General features: G+C 39.8%; 1 protein-coding gene across 1 annotated transcript in view; it reads left to right on the top strand.

The window, feature by feature from the left end:
* ITPR2 (inositol 1,4,5-trisphosphate receptor, type 2) overlaps nt 1–14401 on the top strand; it is a 586895-nt gene that overhangs the window by 109888 nt on the left and 462606 nt on the right. The window contains exon 3 of the mRNA XM_010856005.1: nt 14120–14235. Within this exon, the coding sequence (XP_010854307.1) occupies nt 14120–14235 (116 nt within the window). The remainder of the gene's footprint in view (nt 1–14119; nt 14236–14401) is intronic.

Raw genomic sequence — 14401 nt, 5'->3', positions numbered from 1 at the left:
AGACTATTTATGGGATACCACTGATACATCAAAAAGAAAGCAGTTTAGTGCTATATACAAATCTAGTGATTTTTTTTTTCAGTTTTATTTTACAGTAACTTACATATAATAACACTCACCCATTTTAAGTGCCTAGTTCAATAAGTTTTGGAAAATGCAGTTTTGCAGCCAGCACGTGATCATATTTCCATTACCCCCGACTCAAAAATTCTTTTGCCCCCTTGCAGTCAAGCCTTGTCCCCAGCCCAATACTAGGTGAACCACTAACTGTTTTGGATGCTTTAGTTTGGCCTTTTCTAGAATTTCATATAAATGGCATCATTATGCTGTATAGTTTTTTGGTGTCTGGCTTCCATGGGCTTCCCTGGTAGCTCAGATGGCAAAGAATCGACCTGCAATGTGAAAGATCTGTGTTCGATCCCTGAGTCAGGAAGATCTCCTGGGGAAGGGAATGGCAATCCACTCAGGGTTCTTGTCTAGGAAATCCCTGGACAGAGGAGCCTGGCAGGCTACAGTCCAGAGGGTGGCAAAGAGTTGGACATGATTGAGCAACTAACACTTTCACACTTTCTTCCACTTTGTGTATATTTTTGAGATTTATCCATGCTGTTTTGTGTATGAGTAGTTCAGTCTTTTTTTTTTTTTTGACTCTGTAATATTCCATTCTGTGGATATACTAATACATTTGAAGTTGGGTTGTTTCCCTTTCTTGTTTTTGGCTATTATGAATAATGCTGATATAAACACTTGTGGACCGGGAAGTCTGACGTGCTGCATTTCACGGAGGTTGCAAAGAGTAGGACAAGACTTAGCAACTGAACAACAAACATTTGTGTATGAGGCTTTGTGTGGACATGTGTTTTGATTTTCTTGAGTAGATACCTTGAAATGAGGATTCCTGAATTGTATATTCAGTGTATATTTAATTTTTCAAGAAATTGCCAAAATGCCCTGTCTCCTGCAGAAGCTACTCTGTCACCCTATCTTCTAATTTTCTAACTTCTCATGTCCAGCCTGCTTTCTGGAAGTCTTCCCTTTCCTGCCATTTCCTAGTTCTTCAGTATCTTACTGCCCTGCCTTCCCAGCATGCAAAATAGCTGGTTTATGTGTGTCCTTTCCACCTTTAGTGTATAAAAGCACAGACTCTGATGGCAGTTACGACGGTTTGACTCCTAGCTCCACTGCTTGTTTAATTCTGTGACCCTGGGCAAAACCTAACCTTCTACCTCCACTTTCACCATCCGTGAAATGGGAATGAGAGTAGGACCCTTCTCTCATTTTTCTTTTTTTGATTTATTTGCATTTATTTTAATTTTTTTTAAATTAAAATGAAATTTAGTTGACTTATAATATTAGTTTCTGATGTGCAATATAGTAATTTGATATTTTTATAGATTATACGTCATACAAAGTTATTATAAAATATTGACTGTATTCCATGTGCTATATAGTATGTCCTTGTAATTTATTAAAAAAAATTTTCTTTGGAGTATGATAGAATTGATGTGAAGCTCTTATCATAGTGCTTGGTGCATAGTGTCTGACCATTCATTGTTAGCTGTTATTAGAGTGTGTGTGAGTGTGTGTGTGTTCTGCAGAGAGGGTGTTTCTTAGTTTTCATTCTTTAAACTTCAATTCTCTGTTCACCTTCTTTTCATCTGAAAGGATCTTATGAAATTAAGCAACTTAAGTGACAAAATATCACAGCAAGCATGCTTCTGAAACTCTGAGGTATAATCGAACAACTGTATTTGCTCATCTGGAATGTAAAGTTGGAAGTAATAATAATGGATATTTATGTAATGCTTTAACTTTGAGTATTTTACCCTTTGCTGACAGATATTTCATAGTGAAAGACTTAGAAGGTCGAGGGCTGCCATTTCTTGGTCTTTGTAATAGTGAGATGCCAGACCAGTCCATGATGCGATAAACACAGATGGGGCAGGTGAGCTGTCTGAGCTTTTTATCAGGAAATTGTAAACATGAACTCTGTAACCTCTCATGCCAGTCATCTCTGCCATGGGTCCCGTCGTAACACAGAAGGCAGTAGGTAGTATATAGAAAGGGCCTTCCTCCTAACACAAGATCCCTTTGACAGCATTTCTCATCTGCCTCTGCCTGAACGCTATTGTGAAAGCTAACTCGCCTGTGGTTAATTTGATATTGTTCTTCAAATAGCATGATCTCTATGTTATACCGGTTTCCCTGTGTGCCCAACTTTGGAGATAGGCTATTTTGTCAGGGTGCCACTTAAACTGTTGCAGCTATAATTGAGCCCAGCATAATGAGTGTGCATCATTGAGCCTAATATTCTGAATGTGTCCCAGTTCTCTGGTTGAATCTCCATTCTTCCGTGAATCAGCCTGAAATGTCTCCATCACCTTTCCAGTCGCAATATCATGGTATTCATTTGTTATATTTGGGGTGAACATATACTTTATCGTCTAAATAGGATACTTTTGAGAGTAAAAAAGGACACAGTAATTAAACTCAGGCACCAGGCATAAAACCAGAATTGGCCTGGACACATAAAATTATATGAAGTTGAACTCAAATCTGTCAGATACTCAAGCAGCTGCATTTTTCTGAATTTAAATTCAGAACTGTACTTTTGTTAAAGTTTCATTGTGTTGATGTTTGTCCTGTAAAGATTATTTAAAATCCAGATTTTTGTCTGTCAAATTAATTATTCATTCCCATTCTGTGCCATGTGAAAATTTGATACACACCTTTCTTGCACATCCTTCCCAGTCGTTGGTAATATAAAAGTTACCTCCCCAGATCCACAGCACCAGCTCATCTCCACTTTTAAACTGAGGCCCAGGATCTTAGAGTGTTCCCGTCTCAAATATTTGCATTTTAACAGGAGACAAAAATGAGTAAAACCTTTTGGAGCAGAAAGAACAGAAATCTAACAATTGTTTCTCAGGCAATTTGGCAGGTGTTTCCTCTGCAAATTTTGAGCATCTTCCATATGCTAGGTAGTAGGTGCTGAATGCAGTGCTGTGCTCTGTGCTTAGTTGCTCAGTTGTGTCTGACTCTTTGTGACCCCGTGGACTGTAGCCCGCCAGGCTCCTCTGTCCACGGGGATTCTCCAGGCAAGAATACTGGTGTGGGTTGCCATGCTGTCCTCCAGGGGATCTTCCCAACCCAGGGATCAAACCCAGGGGGATTCTTTACCATCTGAGCCACCAGGGAAGCCCAAGAATACTGGAGTGGGTAGCCTAATTCCTCCTCCAGGGGAACTTCCTGACCCAGGAATTGAACCAGGGTCTCCTGCATTGCAGGTGGATTCTTTACCAGCTGAGCTACCAGGGAAGCTGAATGTAGAGTTACATGCAAATATGTTAGTTATCAAAAATGCCATCTGATGGATAGGCAAGGTTGTAAAGGTCGAGGAGGTGTTTCCTCTACAGATTCTGAGCGTCTTCCATATGCCAGATAATAGGTGGTGAATGTAGAGTTACATGCAAATGTTACTTAGCAAAAGGTGCTGTCTGATGGATAGATAAGGTAATAAAGGTAGAGGTCAACTAGAGTGGAAGTGAAAAAGAGGAAGATATATTTCAAAGGATATCTTCCTGTTCTATTGTAATTGCCTATATAGAAACTTCATGGGGCAATTAATAGAAGGATAATTTTTATTTCAAAGTAAAAACTGGATTTCAAAAGTCTATAAATCAAGAAAAATTTCCTTTGATCATGTCAGTTTTCACTCCTCTTGACAACAGAATTCCTTCCTTCTTTTGTTTCCTTTCCTTCCCCTTCTTTTCTCCTCTCTTTATGTAGATTTGTTTTTTAAAAATTTCATTTCCTTTAACCCTAACCTGTATTCATGTGTAATCCTGTAGAATAGTCACTTTCAAACACTTTGTATTGCAACTCTCAGTGTGGAATACTGAATACTGTACGTTTCACATCGTAATCCAGCATGTAACACACACACATGTGTACATGCACACACACAGACACACGAAGCAAGTTTCTTGAATAGAATACTTGCTAGTGCAGTGACTTCTGTTTACCTTCTCTTCTCTTCCCTTTCCATTTCATTCCATCTCTCTTGAAGCTCCATGCTGATGTAGGGTAGAAACCATCGCAATATTATAAAACAATTATCCTCCAATTAAAAAGAAAATAAGATTAAAAAGTCAAATGCCATTTCATTCCATCCCATTTCATTTCAGTCCATTCAAAAAGGGCTGACTGAAACCAAGTATATTGACTTCAAACTTGGTTTGCACAATTATAGTTTTTAAAACAATTATTGTTGTTCAGTTGCTAAGCCATGTCTGACTGTTTGTGACCCCAGGGATTGCAGCATACCAGGCTTCCCTGTCCTTCACTCTTTCCCAGAGCTTGCTCAAACTCATGTCCATTGAATTATTGTCCATTTACTTATAAATTATCTATAGAGAGAGATACTTTATGATCATAATCAACAAAAAGTAGTTTTACTTGGGCACAACTCTGCAGTAATAGTGATGATTAGGACTTTGTCATCTTCTTTTTTTTTTTTCCTATGGGTAAATATCTGCTCACAGAGGACCTAGCATGAGACAGTGATTTTGTTTTGGTTCTCCTGTATGGGTATAACAATGAATTCAACAGCTAGATAATGAACAGCAAGAAATTCTTCAATCTAAATATTACATAACTCTCCATTACATAATTATAACTTGGCATAAAATATTTTGTGTTCAACTTTAAAAAAGTTTAAGCCAGGAGTTATTATTGCCATCCTGCAATTGGTTTAAAAAGCTCATCACTATAAAGTTATTTTACCTGTCTTAAAAGTTTAGTTATTCAGCTATTTGAAAATTACTACTTTTAAAGTGGAGGCCTTGAGACCATGAAATATCCTGCCTAATTGTTTCTAGGTTGCTACTTTGTTACTTCTATTAAGTCAGAGTTGCAGATACTCAGCCCTTTTTAAAATACATTTTTGGGTCCTTGTAGGAGACATTTGCCAAGAAGGCAATGGCACCCCACTCCAGTACTCTTGCCTGGAAAATCCCATGGATGGAGGAGCCTGGTGGGCTGCAGTCCATGAGGTCGCTAAGAGTAGGACACGACTGAGCGACTTCAGTTTCACTTTCATGCATTGGAGAAGGAAATGGCAACCCACTCCAGTGTTCTTGCCTGGAGAATCCCAGGGACGGGAGAGCCTGGTGGGCTGCCATCTCTGGGGTCGCACAGAGTCGGACACGACTGAAGTGACTTAGAAGCAGCAGCAGCAGCAGCAGGAGAGGTTTGAGCTTCCCAGGTGGAGTTAGTGATGAAGAACCCACCTGCCAAAGCAGGAGACATAAGAGATGTGGGTTCAATCCCTGGTTTGGGAAGATCCCCTGGAGGAGGGAATGACAACCCACTCTAGTATTCTTGCATGGAGAATCCCAGGGACAAAGGAGCCCAAAGAGCCGGACGTGACTGAAGCAACTTGGCACGTATGCACAGGAGAAGTTAAGCATCTCTAGGAATATGAAACCAGGAAAAGCTAGACTATCATGTTGTGTTTTGATTTCAGTAGATGTACCTAAATGTATCGTGTAGCATGTATCAGAATTTTATTCTTTTTATGGCAGAGCTATAGTCCATTGTAAGTGTATACCACATTTTGTTTGTCTATTCATCTCTTGATGGATGTTTGGATTTCTTTTACTTCTTATAAAAACAGAGATTGATCTGGAGTAAATCTAAAAACTATTGTTGAAAATTTAGGATAGATCTTCAGTTTCAGTTTCTTCATTTATCAAACTAATGCTGACCTCAAAGGTTTTTAGAAGAATTAAGTTAGGGAATGTGACAAGCTCTGATACATAGGAGACACTATAAGAGTGTATTATATAGTTATAAATGAAAATACAAGTAAACACATATGAAATATATATAAGCATTGTGTATGTGTGTCTGTGTCTACATGCATGGTGTTGGTAGTGGTTTAGTTGCTCAGTGGTGTCCATCTTGTTTGTGATCCCATGGACTGTAGCCCACCGGGTTCCTCTGTCCATGGAATTCTCCAGGCAAGAATAGTGGGGTGGGTTGCCATTTCCTTTTCCAGGGGATCTTCCTAACCCAGAAATCAAACCCACATCTCCTGCTTGGCAGGCAGATTCTTTATCACTGAGCCACCCTGGGAAGCCCTATGTCTGTGTGTATACACACACACATTTATGTATGTATAAATTTGCTTCAGTTTCTTTCAGACTTGATATTTGTGTATTGTGACTTGAAGACTTGTGTTTTGATTTTGGAACCAGCCTGCTTATTACACATTTTTTGATTGTCAGTGTTAATATGAAACTTTAAGAATGGGAAATTAATTGAAAATGATAAATTATGATGTTTTGGTAGTGAATTCTGCTTAGGCCTAGTGTTTGCTTAGTGCTAAAATTAAAACCTTGACAGGAATGAAAATAAGCATTGGTACATTTGAATTTTATTTTCTGTCTCATTCCAGAGGAAGCAGAATATAACATTTCATTTGTTTTTGAGAATTTAGCCATTAATGTAGGAATCAGGTAATAAATGTTTTTGAGACTAAGATGTTGTAACATTCCTATTGATGTCTTAACATTTAATTAATTATGTATGCATATGTGGTACACTGGGCTTCCTGTGTGGCTCAGCTGGTAAAGAACCTGCCTGCAATGCAGGAGACCTGGGTTCAATCCCTGGGTTGGGAAGATCCCCTGGAGAAGGGAAAGGCTACTCACTCTAGTACTCTGGTCTGGAGAATTCCATGGACTGTATAGTCCATGGGCTCACAAGAGTCAGATAGGACTGCGTGACTTTCACTTCACTTTCATGTGGCATACTTCCCATGATAAAACATAAATGTTCCTTTGAAGTATTATAATTGTTTTATATCTATCTATCTAGATATCAGAAATCTATATATTTATAGATGTAGATAGATATCTATGGGGTTGCAAAGAGTCGGACTCGACTGAGTGACTTTCACTCACTCACTCAGATAGATATATTTCAGAGGATTTCAGTTCACATTCTGACTTAATTCCTTACCAACTTTTTGGATTTGAGAGAAGTATCAATTTCTTTCTCTGGAATATAGAGAAAATTATCCTCGCTAACTCTCAGTGTTGTTGTGAAGATCAGATGTTCTTCATTATGAATATGCAGTGCTCTCTATGGTTTATGAGGTGCTCCAAGGCAGTTAACTGTATCGAGCAAACCAAGTATGGTATCAACATCTGTCACTGCGGGGCCAGACAGTCACTTCACAGGGCTTTCAAGCATCCTGTGTGTGATTGAACTTGTGTATATGTGTAAGTTATTTCAATCTATAGATTCTATCTTGAATGACTAAGGCAACTGACTTTGAGCTTTTACTCCCTATGTCAGAGAAGGGAAAGGTTAGATTTTATCTGGAGCCCCTTTGAATTGTAACATTTTCATAATCTACAGGCCGTTTCTCTCCTTCTTCAGTAGTAAAATAGCTGACTTTTGCTTAGAAGAAGCTATCCTGCAGTCTTCATGCTGGAAGCCACGTATTGTGATAAATTTTAACGTGTGCTAACACCTGCAGTAAATTTTCTTTGGCCTTTGTAACATTCTAGAGGACGCTTCCCCTCTTAGACATCCTCTGTCCTTGCCTTTGATTATGATCAGGGAGTAGATGTTTGGTTTGAAATTTCCACGCATAAACAAAACAAAACAGACTCCTTTAAAAAAAACATACTCTAAACTTAAAGAGTTCTTTAAACACACTGTATTTCAGGATACATTTCTTAGAGAAACTGAAAAACAAGAAGAGAGCTACAATTATATTTTTGGCCAGTGAATGTGTACCTCTCTCTGACCAACTGTTAATTCTAATTGCTGGCATCCAGTCACCCCTCATCTGCCTGTCCCTGGCCCTGGGGAGAGTTTTGTTACCACTTTCCATTTTATCATTGGGAAGGGCCTGTTGTCTTCATGGAACTCTGCTCCATCCGGTTTATATTAAAAACAGGAGAAGCTCAGAGGCTCTCCCTCCCCACCTTTCTCCATGTGGAGATAATAAAGCCCTTGGCAGCCACATTCCCTGTAATCAGCATGAGGTAATTTTACAGGCTTCCATGAAAGAGCCATTTGTTGAATGCCTGCTTTGTGACACCCATTTGCTGATGGTTTAATGTCTTGCCTCATTTAAATCTTACGACATCTCTTGGAGAGAGAAGAAATGAAACAAAGTTTTCTTTCCACCATTACCAAGGGAAATTGTTGGCTACTACATAACTTGAACTTCATGTATAATAACCTAGAATAGAGTCCTACAGACAGTTTCTGGGGTGCAAAAGCTGCCTTGTATTTTAGGAAGCACTTGTAGCTGTACAAAGCAAAACATTTGAGAACTATTTAGTGAGGTATTTCGAGTAGAAATTTAGACTGGTTTCCTTCCAGATGCACATGGAGTCACTTGGGAAGGTTAGTTCTTTGATTTACAGTGTTACATACTGAGGAATTGGAGAAGGCAATGGCACCCCACTCCAGTACTCTTGCCTGGAAAATCCCATGGACAGAGGAGCCTGGTGGGCTTCAGTCCATAGGGTCGCGAAGAGTCGGACATGACTGAGTGACTTCACTTTCACTTTTCACTTTTGTGCATTGGAGAAGGAAATGGCAACCCACTCCAGTGTTCTTGCCTGGAGAATCCCAGGGATGGGGGAGCCTGGTGGGCTGCCGTTATGGGGTCACACAGAGTCGGACACGACTGAAGCGACTTAGCAGCAGCAGCAGCAGCACAGCATACTGAGGAATACATGCTCCACACCATTTGAATGGCTTTTATATTTCTTCCCTCCATGAGCACTTATTAGAAGGTTTAAGATGCCAGCAGATCTTTCAGTTTAACATGAACACTTCTGGGAGGTTTGATTTCCTTCTGTGGTTTTAAAATAAATATTCCAATTTTAAGACTTTTTTTTTTTTACAATATTGCTTGACTGAACATAGCCTGTTTAGTCAGATTTCTAGCATTTCCTAACCTTCTATAGTTCTGAAAAATTGCTGGCCTTAGATCTTAAGGTTAAGTTTTGTTTTTTTTTTTAAATTTAACTCGAATTACTTGCATGTAATTACTTGTTTGTGCTTTTGATGTTTGCTCTATGAAGCAAACCTTGCCTTTTTTTTTTTTTAATTATTCTTTGAGGCTTGAAATGCTAGAGATTGTTGCTACCTAGTTAATAAATGACACTAAGTAGCTTTGTAATTAGAAAACTCCCTGAGATCTTTTTTCTTAGCAGTATATACATCTTTAAATTTAGAGAATGAGCAGACAAAGGGGTTCCAGAGTTCTGGAAGCAGAGTGAGGAGGGTGGTGAGAGTGGATAGATAGGTCTGGGTTCCTGCATGCCAAAGGAAGTGTTAGTTGCTCAGTCATGTCCGACTCTTTGTGAGCCCACGTAGCCCACCAGGCTCCTTTGTCCATGGAATTCTCCAGGCAAGAATATTGGAGTGGGTGGCCATCCCCTTCTCCAGGGGATCTTCCCAACCCAGGAATTGAAACCTGGGTTTCCTGCATTGCAGGTGGATTCTTTACCAGCTGAGCCATCAGCAAAGAGAAAGGAAGGCTTTCTGTCAAGGCTGTACCCATGCTGGTGCTAGTTATTGCTTCTGCATATTGTAAACGATACTAAGGCTATGGTTTTCCCAGTGATCATGTATGGATTTGAGAGTTGGACTGTGAAGAAAGCTGAGTGCCAAAGAATTGATGCTTTTGAACTGTGGTGTTGGAGAAGACTCTTGAGAGTCCCTTGGACTGCAAGGAGATCCAACCAGTCCATCCTAAAGGAGATCCAGTCCTGGTTGTTCATTGGAAGGACTGATGCTGAAGCTAAAACTCCAGTACTTTGGCCACCTCATGCGAAGAGTTGACTCATTGGAAAAGACCCTGATGCTGGGAGGGATTGGGGGCAGGAGGAGAAGGGGACGACAGAAGATGAGATAGCTGGATGGCATCACCGACTCGATGGACGTGAGTTTGGGTAAACTCCAGGAGTTGGTGATGGACAGAGAGGCCTGGCGTGCTGCGATTCATGGGGTTGCAAAGAGTTGGACACGACTGAACGACTGAACTGGACTGAACTGAACTGAACATGGTAGTGGAGACTTCACCCTCTACTTCTTGCTGTGCTTTTTCAGGGAATTCAAGAACTGTATACAAAGACACATTGTGGCGTCTGAGACTGTGGCATCAATGAAGGGGTGAACACCTTGTCATGAATTTGACATTTTGGGGTTACGTTTGGGTTTAATGTGAGAGCTCTACTTTTTGAAGCTCTTTGCTGAGAGCTCTGTAAGTGTTTAGTCACTTCTTTATCTTAGTAAAGCTACTGCTGAATGAATGGAGCAATATTAAGAATAATACCTTACATTTGATGCTTATTATAGGGCTTTAAAGTTCACAGAGTAATTTCACAGATTTTCTATGTTTTTTTTTTGCTTATTTCAGCAGCCCTGTGAATTAGGTGTAGCAAGTATTATTACCACCTTTATTGTGCCGTAAATTTAAAATCAGACAGAATACGTGACTAGCCCAAAAACAGATTTTTAAAAATGTTTTCTAAAGGAGGTAGAGGGAGAGTCACACACACACACACACACACACACACACACACACACACCACTGTTACCACCAACAACATTTTTACAGAGGTCTGAATGCCCTGGGTTTCTTCCTGTCAACCAGAATAGTCCTGTGATGATGGTACCCACAGAAACACTTCAATTATTTACAAAATGAGATGCCTCCTGGGGAGGTGGCTGAGGAGAACTAAACAGCTGAGGCTCTGAAAATGGAAAGGGCTTTGAAAATCTAAGCCTTAGTGTCTCAACCAGGGTGGGAGGATGTCAGCTAGACTCCCCTCACTTTCCCTCTCCCTCACCCTTCCCCACCCCACACTGATAGGTAAGACTAAGCCTGTTGGTTCTGCTGCTTTCTTTTTAAATCTGCAGCTACCCTAAAACTCCCATATGCCTAGACCCTCCCTATCTCTGATCACACTGGCAGTGGACTTTCATGCTGGGCTTCTCCTCTTGTTTATGTCATCCTCCACGTGCTGTAAGAGCTGAAAACCCTAGGAATAGGGTGTTTTCCCTGGGGTAAAGAACATACTCCTAACCTAGAACATGGCACTCTGCAGACCCGGATTTCAGCCAGTGTTGCTGATTTCATTTCACAGCCTGGAATGTCATTTTCTTGACCGGTTGGTAGGTCCCTGGACGTTCTGCTTCTCTGCCCTTGTACCAGCCATGGACTCTGTTTGAGATACCCCCGTGCTGCAACCCCTGAGCATTCGAACCTTCTTGCCAACCTGCTGAATTAGTATAGATTCTTTAACACTTGACTTGTGTCTTCTCTGGAAGATTTTCTGGATCCCCCTAAACAAGGTGAATGGGCTCTTGCATCTTTGAGGCCCACAGCACCTTCTCCAGAGCCTCATTGTGAAAATTCATCACACAGTCGATGTCTGTTTCACCCACTAGACTGAGAGCTTTCTGAGGACAGGGTCTGAGTCTTCACACCCAGAGGCACAGCCTACTAGTCAACCCTAGTTGGCTGGATGTTTGACTGGATGCTTCACAATCGCTTTGGCTATGACGATGAGGACTGTGACAGTTTCTTTGCTAGCTACCCAAGGATACCATTCATTAAGAGTGCTCCTGGGGTGCTCTAGAATTTAGGAAAAAAATATTTTCTTTGTGAAAAGACTATTTCCTAATGGACTTAACTAGGGATTTGAAGTAATGGATAACCCATTTTTTTTTTTTTCTTTCTTCATAGATGAAGGTAATCAGAAGTAGAGATTGCAGATTATGGAGTTGAGTTCTACTTAAATATAGACTTGTATTTTTGCTGCACTAAACAGTGTAGGGAGAAGGGAATGGCACCCTATTCCAGTACTCTTGCCTGGAAAATCCCATGGAAGGAGGAGCCTGGTAGGCTGCAGTCCATGGGGTCGCTAAGAGTCAGACAGGACTGAGTGACTTCACTTTCACTTTTCACTTTCATTGAAAGTGAAAGGAGAAGGACGTGGCAACCCACTCCAGTGTTCTTGCCTGGAGAATACCAGGGACGGGGAGCCTGGTGGGCTGCCATCTCTGGGGTCGCACAGAGTCGGACACGACTGAAGCAACTTAGCAGCAGCAGCAAACAATGTAGGGTTTGGCTATTTGCCTAATATAGGACAGTTAAAGCAGTCCGCTGTATTACTTTGGGAGTACTCTTTTGGAGATATCACTAAACAACCTTCATATGCGTGCTTGTAAAACTTGTATATTCTCTTTGTAGATACTAACATATAGGAATAGTTTCTAGGGGTTATCAACTATGTTGCCAAGGAAAACGGTTTTTAAATCTAGTTATTTGGGTTTCACACACTTGTGCCTGGTGAGGATTCCTGTCTCCTGCTCTAATTATGACAGTCTTTCGACCTACTTTGAGCAGTTAGAAGGTGTCTGTTTTCTGCTACCTACAAACTATTTACTCATCCACATCAATAACTTTTAGACCAGAAGTTAATAATGTTTTCTATAGGTGTATATGTGTAGAGGGGAAGCAGTCAATAGAATTTGTATTATTTCTAATTGCAAGCTATAGAAAAAAGTCATTATTTCTTCTGCGGTTTAAAACTTCCTTAAGTAATTTACAGTAATATTTCTTGATCATGTGTGCGATTAGAACCAAAAGTAAGTGAGATTTGAAAAGAGATTGTCTTGGACTTCCCTGGTGGTGCAGTGGATAGGCATCCACCTGCCAATGCAGGGGACAGGGGTTCGACCCCTGGTCCGGGAAGATCCCACACGCCACGGAACAACTAAACCCCTGTAACACAAATACTGAGCCCGTGCTCTGCAACTAGCGAACCCATGTGTTGCAACCACTGAAGCCTGTGAGCCTAGAGCCTGTGCTCCACAAGAGAAGCCACTGTAATGAGGAGCCTGTGTACAACAGTGAAGAGTAGTCCCTGCTCACCACAACTAGGGAATAGAGTGCAGCAACAAAAATGCAGTGCAGCCAAAAATAAGTGAATAAACAAAAGTATATAAAAAAAGAAGAGATCACCTCATTTAATTCTATACTTAATTTTAAAGAGAATAATAGAACGCGCATATATATATATTTATAATATAGTCAATAATGTGCCTAAAATTGACATTTGAGTTGACTGAATTGTGTCTTTGGAAATGTATTTGAAAAATGAAAATGAATGTAAACATTAACACATCAGCCAAAGCAAAGTTAATTTATTATATAGAATTTTTACAAATTTTTGTGAGATAAATGAAAATAATGTTTGAATCTTGTGTAACAATACTCCTTTACTATAGAATATTGGGAATTGACCTATATTCTAGATTGTAATCCATTCCACAAACATACAGAATCATTAACAAATAAAAGCAGTGTTCAGTCAAACTTCCATTTTCCTCTTTAAACAGAAAAAAATTGTTTTTTCACTTAGAGATATCACTACATTATTCCACTATGATTTTCTAACTTAATATTTAGTAGTAGAGTATAATCTTAGTTTTTTGTTTTGCTTTGTTTTTCCCTTATAACAATGCAGTACAATCATTATAACATACTGCATCTCACATTTCCACACTGTGTTCACCCTAGGTATGTGTAACCTTGGGGAATAGATGACTGAAATGTGATTGCTTGATTGCTGTGATTGTCTCTACTTCTTTCATCACTTTTGACTGTCAAAGATACATACCGTGTATAAGTAATTGATTGTGCAAAGTCAGATAAGGCAAAGAAAGACCCTAACCTGGTTCTCCTGACTTTCTAAAACCAGGTACCCCATTATAATTAAGAAGTGCTTAATAATGTTTACATTGGTTTGGTTTCTTTGTAAATCACATTAGCTATGGTTTCTTTAAAAAAAAACCCTAAACTAATGAAAAAGGTGGTATTTTAACAGACTAAATAATTATTTGAAAAGAAATGTTGTGGGTAGAATTTAAGAATTCACCTGAGTATGGGCTAGATGATGTTGAAATGTTATTTATACTCAGACATTCAGGATTCTAATACTCAGCTATAAGGGAAATCTAAACAATGCTGGTCTCCCTAGTTACAGTGTTTTCGTTTGTTGATTTGTCACAGACTGCCTCTTTAAGGTGTGCCCTATGAACCGATATTCTGCTCAGAAGCAATATTGGAAAGCCAAGCAAGCTAAACAAGGGAACCACACAGAGGCGGCCTTGCTGAAGAAATTACAGGTAAGGACTAGCCTTCCATCTCTCTGGCTTAACATAGAGCAAGTACAACAATAACAAAAGATCTATTCCATAGCTTAGTGATTTCCCTCAATACACTGAGATCCAGAATAGATGTGGCAACACGCTGAAAGTGGAAAGGACTTTTAAGTCTTTTTAATCAGTGTAT

The sequence above is a fragment of the Bison bison genome, unplaced genomic scaffold (assembly GCF_000754665.1).
Source record: "Bison bison bison isolate TAMUID 2011002044 unplaced genomic scaffold, Bison_UMD1.0 scf7180017864370, whole genome shotgun sequence".
NCBI classification, from domain to species: Eukaryota; Metazoa; Chordata; class Mammalia; order Artiodactyla; family Bovidae; genus Bison; species Bison bison.
This window is presented reverse-complemented; position numbering and strand designations above follow the sequence as displayed.